We start from the raw sequence: 26,292 nt of genomic DNA, 5'->3' as shown, positions 1-26,292 counted from the left end.
CCTTTTCGGGTTGTTGGACTTCCGTCCATGATGGATGCAACCATCCGCGACCGAAGACGGCGCCGCACTGAGCGAGCTCAGCGGGCGACCGCCGGTGTCAACGTACGGCGACTATCCCTTCGTTCGCGAAAGCGAACGGCGAAACTCGAGCGGTGCCGAGCTTCGTTTTCTTCTAAGGTCCGTGCGGTGAGATGTTGACTCGTTGGTTGCTTGCCGATCCGATATTGATATAAAAATTTCCGGCGTTCCGGTGTTTTATCGACTTCATGTCGCTGCCCAGTTACGTCCGTCCAATAGTTACGGGACTATTCGGACCAATGAGAAGTGAGATCGTCGCCGCACGGTGGGGATAGCGACCGATAAACAAGCAAAAGCCCCCCCCCCCCCCCCCCCCCGCACATCGACGTATGAAAAAAAATAATAAATAATAATAATTAAGATTAGAGTACATCTTAATCATTATTATGTGTTGATATGTATGTATTTTATGACGCTGTTACAAATTTCATAACTATGCAAGCTTTTTTTTTTTTTTTTTTTTTTTTTTATTATTCCTAATATCATCTTTTAAATTAAAAAAAAAAAAAAAAAAAAAAAAAAAAAAAAAAAAAAAAAAAAAAAAAAAAAAAAAAAAAAAAAAAAAAAAAAAAAAAAAAAAAAAAAAAAAAAAAAAAAAAAAAAAAAAAAAAAAAAAAAAAAAAAAAAAAAAATTCTCGTTTCACAGTATTAGTAATTACAATAATATTACTCCTCCGAAACGGCTGGATTTTTATGAAATTTTGTTTGCATATCTTATATTTATTGTCTGAGAATCGGCCAACGTTTATTTTTCATACCCCTAATTTATATTGGGTTTAATAAGATTTATAGCATATTTATACGCTATTGTTCGAGTGATATAACATTTAATTCGTAAGAAAATTAAGGCGTGTGTGCTGTGTGTATTATTCTATGTTTGCACGAGAAGGTTTTACGTGCTGCTAAAGAAATAATGAAATAAATAATGACGTCGTCGTTACGTAAGAAACGTAGACAAAAAATTAATAATTTTTTATCGTATTTAGAAGAGATTTGTGGCCCTGAAAAGGGCCGTTTGATTTTCATAGATGTCAATTATCTCGTAGTTAATAGTTTCGCAACGAAAGAGTGACACGACGTAACGAACTATTAGCACGACGATACAGACACAGTTTAATAAATAATTAAGCCTTCTTCTCGGTCTTCTTCGGTAAGAGGACCGCTTGGATGTTCGGGAGGACACCGCCTTGTGCGATGGTGACGCCCGACAGGAGCTTGTTCAATTCCTCGTCGTTACGGATCGCCAGCTGAAGATGTCTCGGTATGATTCTGGTCTTCTTGTTGTCGCGGGCAGCGTTTCCGGCCAACTCGAGAACTTCGGCGGCGAGATATTCCATGACGGCGGCTAGGTAGACGGGAGCGCCGGCACCGACGCGTTCGGCGTAATTTCCCTTCCTCAGCAGTCTGTGTATACGACCGACCGGAAACTGAAGACCGGCGCGGTTCGAACGAGACTTTGCCTTTCCCTTCACTTTACCGCCTTTACCGCGTCCCGACATGCCGATGATATAATTTAATCGAAATAAAATACAAATAAAAGCACACTAAAAACCGATGCAGAACAGTGACGAAAGCGTCCAGTCCGGTGCGGTTGTAGCGAGAGAATTAAATTTTTTAAAACTACTCTGTCGGCTATATATAGAAATCGCCGTTTCGTCGGCGGGTAGGGATACTATAGAGTCGGAAAAAGAGACGGAACACGGCCGGCATTTATCGGTATGTATCGGTTTAATGAAACGGGGATATTAGTTACGCGAATTGTGTAAATTATTGTTGTGATAAAAGAAAATTAATAGTAATAATAATAATATATAATAAATAAATATATAATTATGTAAAAGAATGAGGGTATTACTTCAATTTTTTTTAACCGACTTCAAAAAAAGAAGGTGTTTTTTTTTTTTTTGTTTTTTTTTTTTTTTTTTTTTTATTTAATATCAATTTAATCGAAAACCGATGTTTATCACGTGGTCACATTAAAATTTCATCGAGATCTGATTACAACTTTTGGAGTAATCTTTGATAATGCGAATTTACTCGATTTCGAATGTTTTCGTCTATATTCGTTAGTCGTCGATATTATTAATCGATGTCGTTTTTTTTTTTTTTTTTTTTTTTTTTTCGTTTGCCGCCAAATACAATGTCATTTTCATTTAATATACGGCAGTGACGAACGAATCTGTGATGATGCAACGACGTGTTTATTCATGATTTATTATTATTCTATACAAGTGACAAATAATAGACAGCAATTATAACTAATATTGTAAGTGATAAATGCTTTAATTAGTTGTTCTATTGTTACTGTTGTTGTTTACTTTCAATGATAATGAACGTTTGCGGATATTCTATTGTCGTAAATTGTATGATATTATCATTTTATTTTATTTTTTACTTATAGATATGTAGTAGTAACGCGAAAAAGCTTTGTTTGTATACTCGTAGCGTCTGTGTATGTGTTTATAGTATGAGATTTTTTTTTTTCTATTATTTGTTTATTTATTTTATAAATACGATTGTATGGTACACCTATTAATATATTGCGACTCTTTTTGTATATTGACGTCATATGATCGTTTGAAACGTCGCGTAGATACGTAAAAATTTACGATTGCTTTGGGAAGTTTTTGTTAGCCCTGAAAAGGGCTTTTTAGTGTGCGATTAACGCGCCGCACTCGCTTGTATCGACACCCGACTTAGTCGTCTTATTATTCTTCTTCTTCTTTTTCTTTTTCTTTTTCTTCAACATCGTCGTAGTCGTCGCAGCGACATCGCGCCAACGGACGGACGCTGCGGCCGACGGCACGATGACGACGATTACCATGATGGTGATGATGGCAACGAAACGACGACACGCCGAGCGACACCGCGAGGGCGTCGTGAGACGCGTGAAGTTGTTATTGTTGTTGTTTTAACACTTTCGTACGTCACCGGCTTACTTCTTGGCGGCGGCCGCTTTCTTAGCTGCCGCTTTCGACTTGGGCGTCGCTGCGGCTGCCTTCTTCGGTTTAGGAGCTTTTGGCTTCTTAGTGGGCGGTTTGGCACTCTTCTTCGCCTTCGACGCGGCGCCGGCCTTCGCCTTAGAAGGCGTCGCGGCGACGGCCGCCTTCTTCGGCGCCGGCTTCTTCTTAGCGGCGGCGGCTTTTTTGTCCTTAGTCGCTGCCTTCGGTTTGGACTTCGACGGCGATGACGCCGCACCGGCGGAGGCCGCGGCGGCCGCAGCGGCGGCGGCGGCAGCGGCGGCGGCGGCCTTCTTCGCGCCTCCCTTGCCTGCGGCCGAAGCGGACGAGGCTTTCTTCGATTTACCGGACGCGGCCGAAGACGAGGCGCCCTTGCCGCCCGATGCTCCGCCGCCGCTGCCGCCGGCCGGTTTCTTCGATGCGGACGATTTCGATTCGAGCTTAAACGAGCCGGAAGCGCCCTTGCCCTTCGTCTGTATGAGAGCTCCCGATTCCACGGCGCTCTTCAGATACTTCCTGATGAACGGAGCCAGCTTTTCCGAATCGACTTTGTATTGAGCGGCGATATATTTTTTGATCGCTTGCAGAGAGGAACCGCTGCGCTCTTTCAACTCTTTTATCGCGCTGTTTACCATTTCGGATGTCTTAGGGTGTGTGGGCTTAGCCTTCGGCTTCTTGGCGGCGCCGCCCGCGGCGGCCGAAGCCTTAGGCTTCTTCGCCGGGGTCGCGGGTGCTGGGGCTTCGGTCGCTACTGCTGTATCGGCCATTTTTTGTTGTTATTATTATTATTTTTCTTTTTCAATTAAAACACGCACGAACAAACTGTCACACGGATAGAACACGACTCTATTGAGAACTTTTTTACAGAAACGGACGTGTGGACGGACAGAGGTCGCTAGTAGTTCGAAGAGTATCGGCAATACCGTAAGGAGAGCCGCTACGTCGCTAGACAATTTCTCGTACGAACGCTGAAAACTTTTCACTAACAGGTATCTTTTTAAATACGATATTTTCATATTTTATTATGTACGTTTAAAGATCGATAGCACCGAGCGATACCTCGTAAGCCTGTCCGTCGGATGAGAGTCTAACTCGCCTAATAGCTCGCTCGTAGCGAATGATATCGACGTTTAATTTCGATATAGTTCAACGCGTGTACCTCGAGTCCCGTTTAAAAGTTATTTTATTCTATTAAAAACGATTAATATATTCCGATCGATCGACGGATCGAAAGCTAAGATACCTTATTAATAATCTAAAAACGCACATCGCGTATACGATAATTTTCGTACTAATTTAAGGTGTTCGAAGTCGGGCCTCGTAAAACACGACGTTGCAACTCGACACGAGCGATGATAATACCTAAAAACAACCACCGGTACGACGAACGTATCGAATGATATTTATAAAACAAAAAAACAAAAAGAAAAAAAAAAAAAATTAAAAATAATAGTATAGGTAATTGTGTTGTCGATCCGAAGAGATTATTATCATTTACGAAAACCATTTAGTGAGTGAGTGTGTACATAATATACACGCACGAATAGGGTTAGGGCATTAATCTAAGCGAGCGAAACGGTATTTTCCTTCGAATGCTATATATGTATGTATATTATAACTTAAGCTAGAAATAGGAAAGCGAGATCTCTATAGGAGGTACAAGTCTAATTTAATTTTTACAAAATATACGTACTACGTAATATATCGTTTGTAGTAGAACGAAAACGTATGAGACTCGTATTCTTCCTTCATTTGTAAATATCGCAAGTTAACGTGTATGTATTATTAGAAATAAAGAGTCCCGAGAGGAAATACATGATACTTATTGACATAATAATTATGAAAACAATAATACATACATACGATCTATTATTATTATTTTTGATTTAATTTCATAAATATAAGTAGGTAGGTAGGTACGTGTTCGTTATTATTTCAAAAGTAGGTAAGTAAAAGTTCAAAGAGAGAAAGAAAATAATTTGTTTTGGTAATGATATGTGATAAAAAGAGACGTCTTAGATCGTTAGAAACGTTCGCTAACGTTCAATCGAGCGTGTGTGAAGGAATCATGTGCGGCCCTGAAAAGGGCCTTTTTTTTATTGAAATCATTCGTATTTCAAGTAACAAGAAATACGAATAATAGTATTTAGTCGTTAGTCTAACCGCCGAAACCGTAGAGGGTGCGACCCTGACGTTTGAGGGCGTAAACGACGTCCATAGCGGTCACGGTCTTCCTCTTGGCGTGCTCGGTGTAGGTGACGGCGTCACGGATGACGTTCTCGAGGAACACTTTGAGCACGCCGCGGGTCTCTTCGTATATCAGACCGGAGATACGTTTCACTCCTCCTCTGCGCGCCAGACGACGGATGGCGGGCTTCGTGATACCTTGGATGTTATCACGGAGAACCTTCCTGTGTCTCTTCGCGCCTCCTTTTCCCAGACCCTTTCCACCTTTACCGCGGCCGGTCATTGTTTCGTTAACTTGTTTTGATTTTAAGATTCAGCTCGAAATTCGTCCGTCCGTCGAGTCCTGACGACGATCAGTTAGTGTTTTTCGATCGCACCGTTGCGCTATATTTATAGACATCGCTCTCTCGCCGTCGTCGGAGGGACCTAATTGCCGTGGCTCGGGGTGGGGATGGAGGGTAGCGAGGGGCGTCGCGGGGCGAGGCGGTGTGTGTTTCGTTGGCGATCTCCAATCTCGGATTTTAGGTAAAGAAACATACGTGTATTATAATATTTTCATTGTTATTATTATTTTGTATTTTCTATTTCGATTATCAGTCTTATTTTATATTTAATCGTGGTAGGAAGGAATCGGATGATGAAAATTATTTCTAATAATAATATAATAAATAGCTCTCGCTATATCTACCTAGTTCGATGTTCGTGTTTTTTTTTTTTTTTTTTTTTAATTTTTGTAGTGTGAAAGGATTTACTTTCATTACCTATATATTTCCTCTTTTCTTTAGTGCTAAAGATTATTATATTATATATAATACATACATTTATTTTGTTTACTTATAGTATTTGTATAATGATACTAGTTAAGAGACAGGTATTGACGTATGAACGTTTGAAACAAACAAAAGTCATAATTACGTATAGAAATATATGATTGGCCCTGAAAAGGGCCTTTTTGTTTTATTTTTTTGTTTTTTCTCGATGTAGACGGTAAAACCGTCCGAGGAAGAAGAAGAACGTGTCGAAATTTACGCACGTTCTCCACGGATCCTGCGCGCCAGTTGAATATCTTTGGGCATGATCGTGACGCGTTTGGCGTGAATGGCGCACAGGTTAGTGTCTTCGAATAGACCGACCAGGTAGGCTTCGCTGGCTTCCTGCAGCGCCATAACCGCCGAACTCTGGAATCGCAGATCAGTCTTGAAATCTTGAGCGATCTCACGGACGAGACGTTGGAATGGCAGTTTGCGAATCAGAAGTTCCGTGCTCTTTTGGTAACGACGGATCTCGCGAAGGGCGACCGTACCGGGCCTGTAACGATGCGGCTTCTTGACTCCTCCGGTGGCGGGCGCGCTCTTACGAGCGGCCTTCGTTGCGAGCTGCTTGCGCGGCGCCTTGCCGCCGGTAGATTTACGAGCAGTCTGCTTAGTACGAGCCATAGCTGAGAGAGATACTAATGAAAAGCTTTCTCGGTAAACGAAAAACTCAAAACGAGAGACGACACTAGTTCGCGGCGTCAACTTCGGAGAGCGAATGAAGCGACGAAACGACGATTCCGCTCTTTTATAGGTTTTACGTATATATAGACGAGTAGGGAACGTACGTATCCGCGCGACTCTTTCGCTCTCTTTCTTTCAGTTATCGTTTGACACCATGTTATTCGTGTTTTTTTTTAATTTATTTATTTATTTATTTTTTTCGTATGATATATGCAGAATTAAACGTTAATTTCGTCCTGACAAGTAAAATATTCGATGGTACGTACGTACGTACGTACGTACGTACGTACGTACGTACGATTAATTCTTTATTTATTTTCGTTTTATTAATCGATTTATACCTTATTATTTATCAATTTATATATATAATTATAATATTTTATGTAAAATATATATATATATATATATATATATATATATATATATATATATAAGATATATGTGTGTGTGTGTGTGTATTTTTTTTTTTTTTTTTTTTTATGTAGCTAGTCATTAATAATAAGAGAGAAGCGCAATAATAATGTAAATAAAACGATCGTTTGTATCATTGTCATTATGTCGCCCAACGTCTGCGTGCGACACAATACGACTGTCGTTTAAAAAACATATTAAAAGATTATAATTATATAATAAATTTAAGAATATATATATATATACACATACATACGTTGTTTATGTTTATATATTTTATTCATTTATTATGTATTATGTATGTAAACGCAAATTGAGTGAATATTATAGTAGTTATTGACGTCGTCGATTCGAAGAGAAACATTAAATCAGTAACACATTTATGAAATCTTTAGTGGCCCTGAAAAGGGCCTTTTTTTTTTTGTCTAAGCAGGCACACGATAATTATATCATGCGCTGCTCTTTTCAAGTTTTTAGCGCGTTCACTTGGAGCTCGTGTACTTCGTGACGGCCTTTGTTCCTTCACTGACGGCGTGCTTAGCGAGCTCGCCGGGCAGGAGCAGCCTCACGGAGGTCTGGACCTCCCTCGAGGTGATCGTGGATCTCTTGTTGTAGTGAGCGAGACGCGAAGCTTCGGCGGCGATGCGTTCGAAGATGTCGTTCACGAAAGAGTTCATGATAGACATGGCCTTGCTCGAGATACCGGTATCGGGATGGACTTGCTTGAGAACTTTATAGATATAGATGGCGTAACTCTCCTTCCTCTTGTGCTTCTTCTTCTTTTTGTCCGACTTAGAGATGTTCTTCTGGGCTTTGCCAGATTTCTTAGCGGCTTTCCCGCTTGTCTTGGGCGGCATGGTATAATAATTATTACGTGGTGCGTACCGTTACGAGGACTAGACTCGAATGATATAAAAATTTCCGGCGTTCCGGTGTTTTATCGACTTCATGTCGCTGCCCAGTTACGTCCGTCCAATAGTTACGGGACTATTCGGACCAATGAGAAGTGAGATCGTCGCCGCACGGGGGGGATAGCGACCGATAAACAAGCAAAAGCCCCCCCCCCCCCCCCGCACATCGACGTATGAAAAAAAATAATAAATAATAATAATTAAGATTAGAGTACATCTTAATCATTATTATGTGTTGATATGTATGTATTTTATGACGCTGTTACAAATTTCATAACTATGCAAGCTTTTTTTTTTTTTTTTTTTTTTTTTTATTATTCCTAATATCATCTTTTAAATTAAAAAAAAAAAAAAAAAAATTCTCGTTTCACAGTATTAGTAATTACAATAATATTACTCCTCCGAAACGGCTGGATTTTTATGAAATTTTGTTTGCATATCTTATATTTATTGTCTGAGAATCGGCCAACGTTTATTTTTCATACCCCTAATTTATATTGGGTTTAATAAGATTTATAGCATATTTATACGCTATTGTTCGAGTGATATAACATTTAATTCGTAAGAAAATTAAGGCGTGTGTGCTGTGTGTATTATTCTATGTTTGCACGAGAAGGTTTTACGTGCTGCTAAAGAAATAATGAAATAAATAATGACGTCGTCGTTACGTAAGAAACGTAGACAAAAAATTAATAATTTTTTATCGTATTTAGAAGAGATTTGTGGCCCTGAAAAGGGCCGTTTGATTTTCATAGATGTCAATTATCTCGTAGTTAATAGTTTCGCAACGAAAGAGTGACACGACGTAACGAACTATTAGCACGACGATACAGACACAGTTTAATAAATAATTAAGCCTTCTTCTCGGTCTTCTTCGGTAAGAGGACCGCTTGGATGTTCGGGAGGACACCGCCTTGTGCGATGGTGACGCCCGACAGGAGCTTGTTCAATTCCTCGTCGTTACGGATCGCCAGCTGAAGATGTCTCGGTATGATTCTGGTCTTCTTGTTGTCGCGGGCAGCGTTTCCGGCCAACTCGAGGAGAACTTCGGCGGCGAGATATTCCATGACGGCGGCTAGGTAGACGGGAGCGCCGGCACCGACGCGTTCGGCGTAATTTCCCTTCCTCAGCAGTCTGTGTATACGACCGACCGGAAACTGAAGACCGGCGCGGTTCGAACGAGACTTTGCCTTTCCCTTCACTTTACCGCCTTTACCGCGTCCCGACATGCCGATGATATAATTTAATCGAAATAAAATACAAATAAAAGCACACTAAAAACCGATGCAGAACAGTGACGAAAGCGTCCAGTCCGGTGCGGTTGTAGCGAGAGAATTAAATTTTTTAAAACTACTCTGTCGGCTATATATAGAAATCGCCGTTTCGTCGGCGGGTAGGGATACTATAGAGTCGGAAAAAGAGACGGAACACGGCCGGCATTTATCGGTATGTATCGGTTTAATGAAACGGGGATATTAGTTACGCGAATTGTGTAAATTATTGTTGTGATAAAAGAAAATTAATAGTAATAATAATAATATATAATAAATAAATATATAATTATGTAAAAGAATGAGGGTATTACTTCAATTTTTTTTAACCGACTTCAAAAAAAGAAGGTGTTTTTTTTTTTTTTGTTTTTTTTTTTTTTTTTTTTTTTTTTTTTTTTTTTTTTTTATTTAATATCAATTTAATCGAAAACCGATGTTTATCACGTGGTCACATTAAAATTTCATCGAGATCTGATTACAACTTTTGGAGTAATCTTTGATAATGCGAATTTACTCGATTTCGAATGTTTTCGTCTATATTCGTTAGTCGTCGATATTATTAATCGATGTCGTTTTTTTTTTTTTTTTTTTTTTTTTTTTTCGTTTGCCGCCAAATACAATGTCATTTTCATTTAATATACGGCAGTGACGAACGAATCTGTGATGATGCAACGACGTGTTTATTCATGATTTATTATTATTCTATACAAGTGACAAATAATAGACAGCAATTATAACTAATATTGTAAGTGATAAATGCTTTAATTAGTTGTTCTATTGTTACTGTTGTTGTTTACTTTCAATGATAATGAACGTTTGCGGATATTCTATTGTCGTAAATTGTATGATATTATCATTTTATTTTATTTTTTACTTATAGATATGTAGTAGTAACGCGAAAAAGCTTTGTTTGTATACTCGTAGCGTCTGTGTATGTGTTTATAGTATGAGATTTTTTTTTTTCTATTATTTGTTTATTTATTTTATAAATACGATTGTATGGTACACCTATTAATATATTGCGACTCTTTTTGTATATTGACGTCATATGATCGTTTGAAACGTCGCGTAGATACGTAAAAATTTACGATTGCTTTGGGAAGTTTTTGTTAGCCCTGAAAAGGGCTTTTTAGTGTGCGATTAACGCGCCGCACTCGCTTGTATCGACACCCGACTTAGTCGTCTTATTATTCTTCTTCTTCTTTTTCTTTTTCTTTTTCTTCAACATCGTCGTAGTCGTCGCAGCGACATCGCGCCAACGGACGGACGCTGCGGCCGACGGCACGATGACGACGATTACCATGATGGTGATGATGGCAACGAAACGACGACACGCCGAGCGACACCGCGAGGGCGTCGTGAGACGCGTGAAGTTGTTATTGTTGTTGTTTTAACACTTTCGTACGTCACCGGCTTACTTCTTGGCGGCGGCCGCTTTCTTAGCTGCCGCTTTCGACTTGGGCGTCGCTGCGGCTGCCTTCTTCGGTTTAGGAGCTTTTGGCTTCTTAGTGGGCGGTTTGGCACTCTTCTTCGCCTTCGACGCGGCGCCGGCCTTCGCCTTAGAAGGCGTCGCGGCGACGGCCGCCTTCTTCGGCGCCGGCTTCTTCTTAGCGGCGGCGGCTTTTTTGTCCTTAGTCGCTGCCTTCGGTTTGGACTTCGACGGCGATGACGCCGCACCGGCGGAGGCCGCGGCGGCCGCAGCGGCGGCGGCGGCAGCGGCGGCGGCGGCCTTCTTCGCGCCTCCCTTGCCTGCGGCCGAAGCGGACGAGGCTTTCTTCGATTTACCGGACGCGGCCGAAGACGAGGCGCCCTTGCCGCCCGATGCTCCGCCGCCGCTGCCGCCGGCCGGTTTCTTCGATGCGGACGATTTCGATTCGAGCTTAAACGAGCCGGAAGCGCCCTTGCCCTTCGTCTGTATGAGAGCTCCCGATTCCACGGCGCTCTTCAGATACTTCCTGATGAACGGAGCCAGCTTTTCCGAATCGACTTTGTATTGAGCGGCGATATATTTTTTGATCGCTTGCAGAGAGGAACCGCTGCGCTCTTTCAACTCTTTTATCGCGCTGTTTACCATTTCGGATGTCTTAGGGTGTGTGGGCTTAGCCTTCGGCTTCTTGGCGGCGCCGCCCGCGGCGGCCGAAGCCTTAGGCTTCTTCGCCGGGGTCGCGGGTGCTGGGGCTTCGGTCGCTACTGCTGTATCGGCCATTTTTTGTTGTTATTATTATTATTTTTCTTTTTCAATTAAAACACGCACGAACAAACTGTCACACGGATAGAACACGACTCTATTGAGATTTGTGTGCGGGTCTTCCTGACAGGCCCGAAGGTCTGTCCGGGTACGGGCCTCGAGGTTACCCTCTTTACCCGGGCTTTCTTCTCCGGGGCTTCGCCTCCGGGGTCATATCCTTTCGGCCCTATTGGGCCAGGGTCGCAATGCCCTTGGGGTCATCGTCTCATTTAGGTACATCGTCTCATTTAGGTCTCTACTATATCGGGATGTCCTCCCCCGCGTCGCTCGGATCGTCGCCACCACTGTCCGCGCTGGGTCGGCTCGGCGGTGGTTGCAGGAGCTCGCGTGGTAGAGGACGCCCTTCTGGCGGTCTCGCATGTAGGGGTGCGATCCCGTGGAGGTGTACGCACGCGCCATTGTCCGCGCGAGCAAACATGGCGCGCGCCAGTCGGCGCACGTACTCCTCCACGGTGGGCGTCCTGGTGTCTCTATGCAGTACGTTATTCTTGACGTACCACGGAGCTCCTGCGATCAAGCGCAGGCAGCGGTTCTGCTGGACTTGCAATCTTCTGGCCTGGTGCGCCGAGCAGAGAGCGTACCAGGCCGGGGCCGCATACGTCAGGCGCGAGCGGACGTAGGCACCGTAGACCATCAGTTTGGTTCTGAGGGGTAGTCTTGATGACCAGACGGAATGGAGCTTCGACCGGGCTGCCGCTGCATGGCTCACCGCACGATTGACCGTGGGAACCATGCGCAGTCTCCGGTCGATGTCGACCCCCAGATACCTAACTGAGGTCCTCCACTCTACGTCCTGGCCTCGGAGTTTCAGCTGACGCAGCGGCCTGGAGCCGCCGGTGAGTAGAGCGGCCGTCTTCCCAACGTTGACGGCCATCCTCCACTTGTCCAGCCACTCCGGTAGCAAGTCCAGCAGACGCTGCATTCTGTTGGTGGCGACGATCTGGTGGTACGACGATGCAAAGAACGCGCTGTCGTCCGCATACAGGGCCAACAGCACGTCCTCCTCCCCCTCACGCAAGTGATTGCGGAGGGTGGGGATGTCGTCCGTGTACGCCGCGTAGAGCCGCGGCGACAGACAGCTGCCTTGGGGTACTCCAGCTCGGATTGGGCGTGGCTGGGAATCCACCCCATCCACCGAGACGAAGAAGCTCCGGCCTTCCAGGAACGACGCTACCACTCGCACATACGCGGGCGGTGCTGTCGTGGCAATCAACTTGGCCAGGAGCCCGGCGTGCCATACACGGTCGAAGGCCTTCTCCATGTCGAGAAAGACCCCGACCGTGCAGTGCCGGTTGTTGAGCTCACTGGCCAAGTAGCTGAGGACCCTCGCCAGCTGGAGCGACGTCGAGTGGCTGCTGCGAAAGCCGAACTGCTCCTCGCGCATGGGCAGATGCGGCGCAAGTCTCCGCAGCAGCAGTCGCTCGAACAGCTTGGCGATGTGCGAGAGTAGCGTAATGGGCCGGTAGCTTCCCGGGTGTCGGCGGTCCTTCCCCGCCTTGGGTAGAACCACGATCTTCCCGGTCTTCCACACGACGGGGAAGTGTCCGGTCTGGAGTATCCCGTTGAATGCCTTCGCGAGCGCTGCGAGGCATCCAGTAGGCAGCTGCATCAGCGCGGCAGTTGGTATGCCGTCGGGTCCCGCGGCCTTCCGCTTAGGCAGGCGGGCAACCGCCTTCCTGAGCTCAGACAGAGAGATGAGGTCGCCTCCCTGGAGCTCCGGGATGGGGCCCGACAGGAACCTTTCCACCGTCTCGTGGACTGCCGCGTGATGACGGACGACATTTGCATCAGTCGTATTCGGCGCGTTAGGGGAGAACTGGTCTTCCATATACTCCGCCAGGATTTCTGCTCTATCTCTGGCGGAGTATCTTCTGTTACCCGCTCTATCCATGAGCGGGTAAACAGGCAAGTCACGTCCGGTAAGTTTCTTGCAGAGGGTGTATAAATTCGTGTCGTGCTCGGATGCTCGATCGATGGTGTCCTCCCAGTCACACACATCGAGAGCCACGAGCGCACGTGACACCTCCTCTGCAAGGCGATTAAGGTCGCGCTTCACCCTCGGGCACCTGGAGCGTGCCCAGAGTTTGCGCAACTGCCTCTTCTTGCGTAGTTTCTCGCGAAGCGAGACAGGCAGTTGGTCCCTGCTGATCGATGGCGCGGGTTGGGCTGTGGTGGCCTCGTCGAGGGCCGTTTTGATGGCTCCGGTGATGTTTTGTAGCGCCCCTTCGACTTCGGCATTAGTCGAAGCAGGGACCGCAAACTCCAGCCCTGTGAGTGCCCTGGTAAAGCGGTCCCAGTTAGTCCGCGACCGTGGTCTTCTGGGTACCAGGACACTTTGCTGGAGGGTGAGCGCGATCAGTATCGGGTGGTGTTGAGTGTCGAGATCATAGATGACCTCGACATCTAAATGGTGTTTAATCCCCTTGTGCAGCACGATGTCCAGCACGTCCGACCGCCGGCTAGCGGCTGTGGGCACGTGAGTAGGCGCTCCTGGGCCCACTACGCCGTAGCCGTGCCGCTCGCTGTCCTCCAGCAGGCACCTCCCCGCCGGGTTGATCACGCGAGAGCCCCACGCCGGATGCTTCGCGTTAAGGTCCCCCGCGATTATGGAAGGCGCCTGCGAGGTAAACAGCGTCTGGACATCCGCGCTGCAGAAGGGTAGTCCGGGTGGCTTGTAGGCGGCATACAGGATTAGCTCCTCATCCCCTCCGGCACACACTCGAACCCCTTGTGTGCGTATGCTGACAAAGGGTGAGTGTGCCAGGTCTTCGTGCACGATGTCCCTCCGCACCAGGGCTGCCGTACCCCTATATGGGTATCCCCGGGGAGAGACTTCGTCGCGCCGGTACACGTAATAGTTGGGGACTCGGAGCTCGACGTCGTCCGAGAGCTTGGTCTCGCCCAGGAGAATCACGTGCGCGTTCTGCGACTGGGCGAGCAACGTGAGCTCCCGGACGTGCCCCCTGATGCCGCCTGGGTTCCAGTAAAGTATCCTTAGCTGGAATTTAGCTGTGTGAGGGCAGCTATTCCAGCCGAGATCGCCGGCACAATGTCCTGACCCTGGGTGTACGCCACCAGGATCGACGTAAGGGCCTCCATGAACAGCCGGATCGCGGCAACCGTGTCCGGGTTCGGGGCCCTGGCTGTTGTTGGTCTTGAGGAGGGGGGGTCTCGGTCGCTCGGCGCAGGTGCCGCCTCCTCTCGTTGCCGCGGCTGCGGAGTCGAGGCGGCTGCGGGTTCCGCCCGGGCCGGCCTGGCCGCCCGCTTCCTGCGTCTGGTCTTCTTCTTCTTTTTGTTGGGCTCATTGGTGTTACCTCCCCCTGTTCCAGCCTGCTGTTGTTGCTGGCCTCTGGCAGTAGGAGGGTTGGCGGGTGCGATCAATGTGGTAGGAGGCCTAGGCTCCGCTCGCTCCGTCGAGGGGGGCTCCACAGGTCCCTCTTCCTGTGGAGCTCCTCCCAACCCCTCGGCTTGGGTCTTCGGCTGTTCCTTTTTCTTCATTGCACCTTTGCGCCGCGGTTGCGGCACTGGTGCAGGTGGCGGTTCAGGGTCGGTTAACACGACCTGTTGGCGCGCGGGGGGGCGGGACGGAGCCAACGAGATGCCCCTCTTCCTCGCCTCACGCTTGAATACTGCGCACCTGCGGTCCTTAGCGGTGTGCGCCTTCTTACAATTGGCGCATGTTGGAGGCTCTTCTATGGGTCTGGGGCAGTCCCTCGCCAAGTGTTCGCCGGCGCAGCGAACACATTTTATCGGCCGATGGCAGTTGGCCGACGCGTGGCCAAAGGCCTGGCAGCGGTGGCACTGGGGGGGCGCCCTGTTGCCCCGCCACGCCTCGATGACTAGGCCGGGCATGCACAGCAATTCTGTAACTCCGTACAGCTGGGTGAGCTCTTCAACGCTCATGTGCGCCAGCTGCACGAAGAACACGCACCCGTGTCGGCCCCTGGTGGGCGGGATGCCCTTGGCCCGCTCCGCAGGGAACCCCAGTTCCTGCAGAGCCGCCAGCACCTCCTCGGGCGGCGTGTCAAAGGGTAGCCCTCTAATGGCCACCTTAGCGGGCAGTTCCGAGGCAGGGCTGTAGCAGAACCAAGAGATAGATTGGTCCTGCTGCATGGCCTCCTCCAGGTACCTCTGCACCACCCTAAACTCCTCAGGAGAGCTGGGCAGGAAACGCACTCCCTTCCCCAGCGGTCGTGCATTCGGGGCGCGTCCAAGTCTTTTCCTTATTTCCCCGAAGTGCCGGGTCCAGTTGGGGAGACACTCGGCAGTGATCGGGGGACAGGCCGATCTGGGCGTCTTATTGGTCGCGCTAGTCGCTGCGGCGGCAGTCCTCGGAGGCTGCACCGCTTGGCTCCTGGGCGAAGGCGGTGCAGCGGCGACCGCGGCGTACGACGCGGTCGACGGTCCGGCCTGAGGAGACGACGGTCTTGAGGGGTCCTTGTCCACCGCCATGGAGGGCAGGGCTGCGTAACTCGTCGAGTCACGCGGCCTATCTCTCTCTATTGAGAACTTTTTTACAGAAACGGACGTGTGGACGGACAGAGGTCGCTAGTAGTTCGAAGAGTATCGGCAATACCGTAAGGAGAGCCGCTACGTCGCTAGACAATTTCTCGTACGAACGCTGAAAACTTTTCACTAACAGGTATCTTTTTAAATACGATATTTTCATATTTTATTATGTACGTTTAAAGATCGATAGCACCGAGCGATACCTCGTAAGCCTGTCCGTCGGATGAGAGTCTAACTCGCCTAATAGCTCGCTCGTAGCGAATGATATCGACGTTTAATTTCGATATAGTTCAACGCGTGTACCTCGAGTCCCGTTTAAAAGTTATTTTATTCTATTAAAAACGATTAATATATTCCGATCGATCGACGGATCGAAAGCTAAGATACCTTATTAATAATCTAAAAACGCACATCGCGTATACGATAATTTTCGTACTAATTTAAGGTGTTCGAAGTCGGGCCTCGTAAAACACGACGTTGCAACTCGACACGAGCGATGATAATACCTAAAAACAACCACCGGTACGACGAACGTATCGAATGATATTTATAAAACAAAAAAACAAAAAGAAAAAAAAAAAAAATTAAAAATAATAGTATAGGTAATTGTGTTGTCGATCCGAAGAGATTATTATCATTTACGAAAACCATTTAGTGAGTGAGTGTGTACATAATATACACGCACGAATAGGGTTAGGGCATTAATCTAAGCGAGCGAAACGGTATTTTCCTTCGAATGCTATATATGTATGTATATTATAACTTAAGCTAGAAATAGGAAAGCGAGATCTCTATAGGAGGTACAAGTCTAATTTAATTTTTACAAAATATACGTACTACGTAATATATCGTTTGTAGTAGAACGAAAACGTATGAGACTCGTATTCTTCCTTCATTTGTAAATATCGCAAGTTAACGTGTATGTATTATTAGAAATAAAGAGTCCCGAGAGGAAATACATGATACTTATTGACATAATAATTATGAAAACAATAATACATACATACGATCTATTATTATTATTTTTGATTTAATTTCATAAATATAAGTAGGTAGGTAGGTACGTGTTCGTTATTATTTCAAAAGTAGGTAAGTAAAAGTTCAAAGAGAGAAAGAAAATAATTTGTTTTGGTAATGATATGTGATAAAAAGAGACGTCTTAGATCGTTAGAAACGTTCGCTAACGTTCAATCGAGCGTGTGTGAAGGAATCATGTGCGGCCCTGAAAAGGGCCTTTTTTTTATTGAAATCATTCGTATTTCAAGTAACAAGAAATACGAATAATAGTATTTAGTCGTTAGTCTAACCGCCGAAACCGTAGAGGGTGCGACCCTGACGTTTGAGGGCGTAAACGACGTCCATAGCGGTCACGGTCTTCCTCTTGGCGTGCTCGGTGTAGGTGACGGCGTCACGGATGACGTTCTCGAGGAACACTTTGAGCACGCCGCGGGTCTCTTCGTATATCAGACCGGAGATACGTTTCACTCCTCCTCTGCGCGCCAGACGACGGATGGCGGGCTTCGTGATACCTTGGATGTTATCACGGAGAACCTTCCTGTGTCTCTTCGCGCCTCCTTTTCCCAGACCCTTTCCACCTTTACCGCGGCCGGTCATTGTTTCGTTAACTTGTTTTGATTTTAAGATTCAGCTCGAAATTCGTCCGTCCGTCGAGTCCTGACGACGATCAGTTAGTGTTTTTCGATCGCACCGTTGCGCTATATTTATAGACATCGCTCTCTCGCCGTCGTCGGAGGGACCTAATTGCCGTGGCTCGGGGTGGGGATGGAGGGTAGCGAGGGGCGTCGCGGGGCGAGGCGGTGTGTGTTTCGTTGGCGATCTCCAATCTCGGATTTTAGGTAAAGAAACATACGTGTATTATAATATTTTCATTGTTATTATTATTTTGTATTTTCTATTTCGATTATCAGTCTTATTTTATATTTAATCGTGGTAGGAAGGAATCGGATGATGAAAATTATTTCTAATAATAATATAATAAATAGCTCTCGCTATATCTACCTAGTTCGATGTTCGTGTTTTTTTTTTTTTTTTTTTTTAATTTTTGTAGTGTGAAAGGATTTACTTTCATTACCTATATATTTCCTCTTTTCTTTAGTGCTAAAGATTATTATATTATATATAATACATACATTTATTTTGTTTACTTATAGTATTTGTATAATGATACTAGTTAAGAGACAGGTATTGACGTATGAACGTTTGAAACAAACAAAAGTCATAATTACGTATAGAAATATATGATTGGCCCTGAAAAGGGCCTTTTTGTTTTATTTTTTTGTTTTTTCTCGATGTAGACGGTAAAACCGTCCGAGGAAGAAGAAGAACGTGTCGAAATTTACGCACGTTCTCCACGGATCCTGCGCGCCAGTTGAATATCTTTGGGCATGATCGTGACGCGTTTGGCGTGAATGGCGCACAGGTTAGTGTCTTCGAATAGACCGACCAGGTAGGCTTCGCTGGCTTCCTGCAGCGCCATAACCGCCGAACTCTGGAATCGCAGATCAGTCTTGAAATCTTGAGCGATCTCACGGACGAGACGTTGGAATGGCAGTTTGCGAATCAGAAGTTCCGTGCTCTTTTGGTAACGACGGATCTCGCGAAGGGCGACCGTACCGGGCCTGTAACGATGCGGCTTCTTGACTCCTCCGGTGGCGGGCGCGCTCTTACGAGCGGCCTTCGTTGCGAGCTGCTTGCGCGGCGCCTTGCCGCCGGTAGATTTACGAGCAGTCTGCTTAGTACGAGCCATAGCTGAGAGAGATACTAATGAAAAGCTTTCTCGGTAAACGAAAAACTCAAAACGAGAGACGACACTAGTTCGCGGCGTCAACTTCGGAGAGCGAATGAAGCGACGAAACGACGATTCCGCTCTTTTATAGGTTTTACGTATATATAGACGAGTAGGGAACGTACGTATCCGCGCGACTCTTTCGCTCTCTTTCTTTCAGTTATCGTTTGACACCATGTTATTCGTGTTTTTTTTTAATTTATTTATTTATTTATTTTTTTCGTATGATATATGCAGAATTAAACGTTAATTTCGTCCTGACAAGTAAAATATTCGATGGTACGTACGTACGTACGTACGTACGTACGTACGTACGTACGATTAATTCTTTATTTATTTTCGTTTTATTAATCGATTTATACCTTATTATTTATCAATTTATATATATAATTATAATATTTTATGTAAAATATATATATATATATATATATATATATATATATATATATATATAAGATATATGTGTGTGTGTGTGTGTATTTTTTTTTTTTTTTTTTTTTTTGTAGCTAGTCATTAATAATAAGAGAGAAGCGCAATAATAATGTAAATAAAACGATCGTTTGTATCATTGTCATTATGTCGCCCAACGTCTGCGTGCGACACAATACGACTGTCGTTTAAAAAACATATTAAAAGATTATAATTATATAATAAATTTAAGAATATATATATATATACACATACATACGTTGTTTATGTTTATATATTTTATTCATTTATTATGTATTATGTATGTAAACGCAAATTGAGTGAATATTATAGTAGTTATTGACGTCGTCGATTCGAAGAGAAACATTAAATCAGTAACACATTTATGAAATCTTTAGTGGCCCTGAAAAGGGCCTTTTTTTTTTTGTCTAAGCAGGCACACGATAATTATATCATGCGCTGCTCTTTTCAAGTTTTTAGCGCGTTCACTTGGAGCTCGTGTACTTCGTGACGGCCTTTGTTCCTTCACTGACGGCGTGCTTAGCGAGCTCGCCGGGCAGGAGCAGCCTCACGGAGGTCTGGACCTCCCTCGAGGTGATCGTGGATCTCTTGTTGTAGTGAGCGAGACGCGAAGCTTCGGCGGCGATGCGTTCGAAGATGTCGTTCACGAAAGAGTTCATGATAGACATGGCCTTGCTCGAGATACCGGTATCGGGATGGACTTGCTTGAGAACTTTATAGATATAGATGGCGTAACTCTCCTTCCTCTTGTGCTTCTTCTTCTTTTTGTCCGACTTAGAGATGTTCTTCTGGGCTTTGCCAGATTTCTTAGCGGCTTTCCCGCTTGTCTTGGGCGGCATGGTATAATAATTATTACGTGGTGCGTACCGTTACGAGGACTAGACTCGAATGATATAAAAATTTCCGGCGTTCCGGTGTTTTATCGACTTCATGTCGCTGCCCAGTTACGTCCGTCCAATAGTTACGGGACTATTCGGACCAATGAGAAGTGAGATCGTCGCCGCACGGTGGGGATAGCGACCGATAAACAAGCAAAAGCCCCCCCCCCCCCCCCCCGCACATCGACGTATGAAAAAAAATAATAAATAATAATAATTAAGATTAGAGTACATCTTAATCATTATTATGTGTTGATATGTATGTATTTTATGACGCTGTTACAAATTTCATAACTATGCAAGCTTTTTTTTTTTTTTTTTTTTTTTTTTATTATTCCTAATATCATCTTTTAAATTAAAAAAAAAAAAAAAAAAATTCTCGTTTCACAGTATTAGTAATTACAATAATATTACTCCTCCGAAACGGCTGGATTTTTATGAAATTTTGTTTGCATATCTTATATTTATTGTCTGAGAATCGGCCAACGTTTATTTTTCATACCCCTAATTTATATTGGGTTTAATAAGATTTATAGCATATTTATACGCTATTGTTCGAGTGATATAACATTTAATTCGTAAGAAAATTAAGGCGTGTGTGCTGTGTGTATTATTCTATGTTTGCACGAGAAGGTTTTACGTGCTGCTAAAGAAATAATGAAATAAATAATGACGTCGTCGTTACGTAAGAAACGTAGACAAAAAATTAATAATTTTTTATCGTATTTAGAAGAGATTTGTGGCCCTGAAAAGGGCCGTTTGATTTTCATAGATGTCAATTATCTCGTAGTTAATAGTTTCGCAACGAAAGAGTGACACGACGTAACGAACTATTAGCACGACGATACAGACACAGTTTAATAAATAATTAAGCCTTCTTCTCGGTCTTCTTCGGTAAGAGGACCGCTTGGATGTTCGGGAGGACACCGCCTTGTGCGATGGTGACGCCCGACAGGAGCTTGTTCAATTCCTCGTCGTTACGGATCGCCAGCTGAAGATGTCTCGGTATGATTCTGGTCTTCTTGTTGTCGCGGGCAGCGTTTCCGGCCAACTCGAGAACTTCGGCGGCGAGATATTCCATGACGGCGGCTAGGTAGACGGGAGCGCCGGCACCGACGCGTTCGGCGTAATTTCCCTTCCTCAGCAGTCTGTGTATACGACCGACCGGAAACTGAAGACCGGCGCGGTTCGAACGAGACTTTGCCTTTCCCTTCACTTTACCGCCTTTACCGCGTCCCGACATGCCGATGATATAATTTAATCGAAATAAAATACAAATAAAAGCACACTAAAAACCGATGCAGAACAGTGACGAAAGCGTCCAGTCCGGTGCGGTTGTAGCGAGAGAATTAAATTTTTTAAAACTACTCTGTCGGCTATATATAGAAATCGCCGTTTCGTCGGCGGGTAGGGATACTATAGAGTCGGAAAAAGAGACGGAACACGGCCGGCATTTATCGGTATGTATCGGTTTAATGAAACGGGGATATTAGTTACGCGAATTGTGTAAATTATTGTTGTGATAAAAGAAAATTAATAGTAATAATAATAATATATAATAAATAAATATATAATTATGTAAAAGAATGAGGGTATTACTTCAATTTTTTTTAACCGACTTCAAAAAAAGAAGGTGTTTTTTTTTTTTTTGTTTTTTTTTTTTTTTTTTTTTATTTAATATCAATTTAATCGAAAACCGATGTTTATCACGTGGTCACATTAAAATTTCATCGAGATCTGATTACAACTTTTGGAGTAATCTTTGATAATGCGAATTTACTCGATTTCGAATGTTTTCGTCTATATTCGTTAGTCGTCGATATTATTAATCGATGTCGTTTTTTTTTTTTTTTTTTTTTTTTTTTTCGTTTGCCGCCAAATACAATGTCATTTTCATTTAATATACGGCAGTGACGAACGAATCTGTGATGATGCAACGACGTGTTTATTCATGATTTATTATTATTCTATACAAGTGACAAATAATAGACAGCAATTATAACTAATATTGTAAGTGATAAATGCTTTAATTAGTTGTTCTATTGTTACTGTTGTTGTTTACTTTCAATGATAATGAACGTTTGCGGATATTCTATTGTCGTAAATTGTATGATATTATCATTTTATTTTATTTTTTACTTATAGATATGTAGTAGTAACGCGAAAAAGCTTTGTTTGTATACTCGTAGCGTCTGTGTATGTGTTTATAGTATGAGATTTTTTTTTTTCTATTATTTGTTTATTTATTTTATAAATACGATTGTATGGTACACCTATTAATATATTGCGACTCTTTTTGTATATTGACGTCATATGATCGTTTGAAACGTCGCGTAGATACGTAAAAATTTACGATTGCTTTGGGAAGTTTTTGTTAGCCCTGAAAAGGGCTTTTTAGTGTGCGATTAACGCGCCGCACTCGCTTGTATCGACACCCGACTTAGTCGTCTTATTATTCTTCTTCTTCTTTTTCTTTTTCTTTTTCTTCAACATCGTCGTAGTCGTCGCAGCGACATCGCGCCAACGGACGGACGCTGCGGCCGACGGCACGATGACGACGATTACCATGATGGTGATGATGGCAACGAAACGACGACACGCCGAGCGACACCGCGAGGGCGTCGTGAGACGCGTGAAGTTGTTATTGTTGTTGTTTTAACACTTTCGTACGTCACCGGCTTACTTCTTGGCGGCGGCCGCTTTCTTAGCTGCCGCTTTCGACTTGGGCGTCGCTGCGGCTGCCTTCTTCGGTTTAGGAGCTTTTGGCTTCTTAGTGGGCGGTTTGGCACTCTTCTTCGCCTTCGACGCGGCGCCGGCCTTCGCCTTAGAAGGCGTCGCGGCGACGGCCGCCTTCTTCGGCGCCGGCTTCTTCTTAGCGGCGGCGGCTTTTTTGTCCTTAGTCGCTGCCTTCGGTTTGGACTTCGACGGCGATGACGCCGCACCGGCGGAGGCCGCGGCGGCCGCAGCGGCGGCGGCGGCAGCGGCGGCGGCGGCCTTCTTCGCGCCTCCCTTGCCTGCGGCCGAAGCGGACGAGGCTTTCTTCGATTTACCGGACGCGGCCGAAGACGAGGCGCCCTTGCCGCCCGATGCTCCGCCGCCGCTGCCGCCGGCCGGTTTCTTCGATGCGGACGATTTCGATTCGAGCTTAAACGAGCCGGAAGCGCCCTTGCCCTTCGTCTGTATGAGAGCTCCCGATTCCACGGCGCTCTTCAGATACTTCCTGATGAACGGAGCCAGCTTTTCCGAATCGACTTTGTATTGAGCGGCGATATATTTTTTGATCGCTTGCAGAGAGGAACCGCTGCGCTCTTTCAACTCTTTTATCGCGCTGTTTACCATTTCGGATGTCTTAGGGTGTGTGGGCTTAGCCTTCGGCTTCTTGGCGGCGCCGCCCGCGGCGGCCGAAGCCTTAGGCTTCTTCGCCGGGGTCGCGGGTGCTGGGGCTTCGGTCGCTACTGCTGTATCGGCCATTTTTTGTTGTTATTATTATTATTTTTCTTTTTCAATTAAAACACGCACGAACAAACTGTCACACGGATAGAACACGACTCTATTGAGAACTTTTTTACAGAAACGGACGAACGAACGAACGATGGCTCTTCCTGACAGGCCTGCGGGCCTGTCCGGGTACGGGCTTTTAGGCATAAGCCTCTCCACCCGGGCTGTCATCACCGAGGGACTACGCCCTCGGGATCTGTGTTTTGACCCGGTGGGTCAGGGCCATACCTACTATATAAGTAGGCTATGGCCTGTTAGAAGTTGAAGTCGGCAAGTCTAATCTGGTTGGAGTTCGAGGGGACACCACGGTTGCATCCCGGGTGTCCTAGCCGTCGTCGTAGTCGTCTCTTTCGTCGCCACCGACATCGGTGCTGGGAACCGGCGGTGACAGCAGGAGCTCACGAGGCAGGGGACGTCCGTCTGGCGGTCTCGCGTGAAGCGGTGCGATACCGTGGAGGTGTGTGCACGCGCTCCTGTCCGCGCGGGCGAACATGGCGCGTGCGAGGCGACGCACATACTCCTCCACGGTGGGCGTCTTGGTGTCTCTGTGTATGACGTCGTCCCTGACGTACCTCGGAGCTCCTACTATCAAACGTAGGCACCGGTTCTGCTGGACCTGAAGCCGTCTGGCCTGGCTCGCCGAGCAGAGGGCGTACCAAGCCGGGGCCGCATACGTTAAACGCGAGCGGACGTAGGCTCCGTAGACCTTCAGTTTGGATCTTGTCGGTAATCTAGAGGTGAAGACCGAGTGGAGCTTCGACCGGGCCGCCGCTGCATGGATGACCGCCTGGTTGACGGTCGGAATCATGCGCAGCCTCCGGTCGATGTGGACCCCCAGATACCTCACTGAGGTCTTCCACTCTACGCCCTGGCCTCGGAGAGTAAGCTGGCGCCACGGCTTGTACCCGCCGGTAAGTAGAGCGGCCGTCTTCCCAACGTTGACGGCCATTCTCCACTTATCCAGCCACTCGGGGAGCAGGTCCAGCAGACGTTGGATCTTGTTGGTGGCGACGAAGTGATGATACGACGACGCGAAGTAGGCGCTGTCGTCCGCATACAGCGCCAACATCACGTCGTCCTCGAACTCCATTAGGTGGTCCTTGAGCGTCGGGATGTCGTCCGTGTACACCGCGTATAGGCGCGGCGACAGACAGCTGCCCTGGGGTACTCCAGCCCGGATGGGGCGCGGTTGGGAATCCACGCCTTCCACCGAGACGTAGAAGCTACGGCCTTCCAGGAACGACGCCACTACTCGCACGAGCGCGGGCGGCGTCGTCGTACCGATCACCTTGGCCAGGAGCCCGGCGTGCCATACACGATCGAAGGCCTTCTCCATGTCGAGAAAGACCCCGACCGTGCAGTGCCGGTTGTTCAACTCACTGGCCAGGTGACCGAGGACTCTCGCCAGCTGGAGCGTCGTCGAGTGGCCGCCGCGAAACCCGAACTGTTCCTCGCGCAAGGGGAGGTGTGGCGCGAGTCTTCGCAGCAGCAGACGCTCGAACAGCTTGGCGATGTGCGAGAGTAGCGTGATCGGCCGGTAGCTTCCAGGGAGGCGGCGGTCCTTCCCGGGCTTGGGGAGGACGATTACCTTCCCTGTTTTCCACGCCTCGGGGAAGTGTCCCGACTGGAATATCCCATTGAAGAGTCTCGTGAGCGCTGCGAGACACCCGACAGGCAGCTGCATCAACGCGGCGTTGGTGATCCCGTCGGCGCCTGGCGCCTTCCGCTGAGGCAGGCGGAGGATCGCCCTCCGTAGCTCGGACAGGGTGATGAGCTCGTCACCCCGGAGCATCGGAGTGGGCGCCGATAGGAATCGATCCACTCGGTCGCGGACTGCCGCGTGATGACGGACGACATCCTCGCTCTCTGTATTGGCCGGGTTCGGGGTAAACTGCCCCTCCATGTACTCTGCCAGGATCTCCGCTCTCTCCTTGGCAGAGTATACCCTTTTACCCGCTCGGTCCATGAGCGGGTAGATGGGTGTGTCCGCTCCGGTTAACTTTTTGCAGAGGCTGTACAGGCTAGTCTCGCGCTCAGTCGCTCGATCGACGGCGGCCTCCCAGTTGTCGTCGTCGAGAGCAACGAGTGCGCGCCTTACCTCCTCTGCAAGCCGATTCAGGTCACGCTTTACTCTCGGGCAGCGAGTGCGCGCCCAGAGCTTTCGAAGCTGACGCTTTCTCCGCATCTTCTCGCGGAGTGAGCTCGGAAGTCGGTCCCTGTTGCCCGTAGGCGGGCCTTGCGTAGTAGTCGCCGCATCCTTGGCCGACTTGATTGCGCCGCAGATTTTCGCGGTCGCCGCTTCGACGTCGGCAGACGTCGCAACAGGGACCGTGAGCTCGAACCCCGCGAGTGCAGCGCTGAAGCGCTCCCAGTCGACCCGCGATCTGGGCCTGCGGGCCACTGTGCAACTTCGCTGGAGGGCGAGCGTGACCAGAATCGGTAAGTGTTGCGTGTTGAGGTCGTACACCACCTCAACATCGGCAACGGTTGTCAGTCCATGGTGCAGCACTATGTCCAGTACGTCCGGCTGCTGCCTGGGATTGGTCGGTATATGGGTCGGCGCTCCGGGACCCATTATACCGTAGCCGT

General features: G+C 46.6%; 8 protein-coding genes and 1 pseudogene across 8 annotated transcripts; all 9 read right to left on the bottom strand.

The window, feature by feature from the left end:
- Nucleotides 1–783: 783 nt before the first annotated feature.
- Nucleotides 784–1,919, bottom strand: LOC123667129 (histone H2A). Its single transcript, XM_045601104.1, has one exon. The coding sequence runs from the start codon at nt 1,575–1,577 to the stop codon at nt 1,203–1,205; it is 375 nt and encodes a 124-aa protein (XP_045457060.1). The 5' UTR covers nt 1,578–1,919; the 3' UTR covers nt 784–1,202.
- A 411-nt stretch (nt 1,920–2,330) lies between these two features.
- On the bottom strand, nt 2,331–4,925 carry LOC123667121 (histone H1B-like). The gene has a single exon (XM_045601096.1). It carries the CDS (start codon nt 3,803–3,805, stop codon nt 3,014–3,016), a length of 792 nt encoding a protein of 263 aa, XP_045457052.1. The 5' UTR covers nt 3,806–4,925; the 3' UTR covers nt 2,331–3,013.
- Nucleotides 4,926–5,020: 95 nt separating this feature from the next.
- Nucleotides 5,021–17,802, bottom strand: LOC123667151 (annotated as a pseudogene).
- Nucleotides 7,386–8,132, bottom strand: LOC123667139 (histone H2B). The gene has a single exon (XM_045601114.1). The coding sequence runs from the start codon at nt 7,987–7,989 to the stop codon at nt 7,615–7,617; it is 375 nt and encodes a 124-aa protein (XP_045457070.1). The 5' UTR covers nt 7,990–8,132; the 3' UTR covers nt 7,386–7,614.
- Nucleotides 10,046–11,609, bottom strand: LOC123667125 (histone H1B-like). The gene has a single exon (XM_045601101.1). The coding sequence runs from the start codon at nt 11,518–11,520 to the stop codon at nt 10,729–10,731; it is 792 nt and encodes a 263-aa protein (XP_045457057.1). The 5' UTR covers nt 11,521–11,609; the 3' UTR covers nt 10,046–10,728.
- Nucleotides 17,803–18,427: 625 nt separating the features above from the next.
- Nucleotides 18,428–18,838, bottom strand: LOC123666914 (histone H3). Its single transcript, XM_045600932.1, has one exon. The coding sequence runs from the start codon at nt 18,836–18,838 to the stop codon at nt 18,428–18,430; it is 411 nt and encodes a 136-aa protein (XP_045456888.1).
- Nucleotides 18,839–19,562: 724 nt separating this feature from the next.
- On the bottom strand, nt 19,563–20,364 carry LOC123667138 (histone H2B). Its single transcript, XM_045601113.1, has one exon. The coding sequence runs from the start codon at nt 20,164–20,166 to the stop codon at nt 19,792–19,794; it is 375 nt and encodes a 124-aa protein (XP_045457069.1). The 5' UTR covers nt 20,167–20,364; the 3' UTR covers nt 19,563–19,791.
- A 290-nt stretch (nt 20,365–20,654) lies between these two features.
- LOC123667136 (histone H2A) lies at nt 20,655–21,790 on the bottom strand. The gene has a single exon (XM_045601111.1). The coding sequence runs from the start codon at nt 21,446–21,448 to the stop codon at nt 21,074–21,076; it is 375 nt and encodes a 124-aa protein (XP_045457067.1). The 5' UTR covers nt 21,449–21,790; the 3' UTR covers nt 20,655–21,073.
- Nucleotides 21,791–22,201: 411 nt separating this feature from the next.
- Nucleotides 22,202–23,797, bottom strand: LOC123667122 (histone H1B-like). The gene has a single exon (XM_045601097.1). It carries the CDS (start codon nt 23,674–23,676, stop codon nt 22,885–22,887), a length of 792 nt encoding a protein of 263 aa, XP_045457053.1. The 5' UTR covers nt 23,677–23,797; the 3' UTR covers nt 22,202–22,884.
- Between the last annotated feature and the right edge of the window lie 2,495 nt (nt 23,798–26,292).

Source organism: Melitaea cinxia, chromosome 27, assembly GCF_905220565.1.
Source record: "Melitaea cinxia chromosome 27, ilMelCinx1.1, whole genome shotgun sequence".
NCBI classification, from domain to species: Eukaryota; Metazoa; Arthropoda; class Insecta; order Lepidoptera; family Nymphalidae; genus Melitaea; species Melitaea cinxia.
This window is presented reverse-complemented; position numbering and strand designations above follow the sequence as displayed.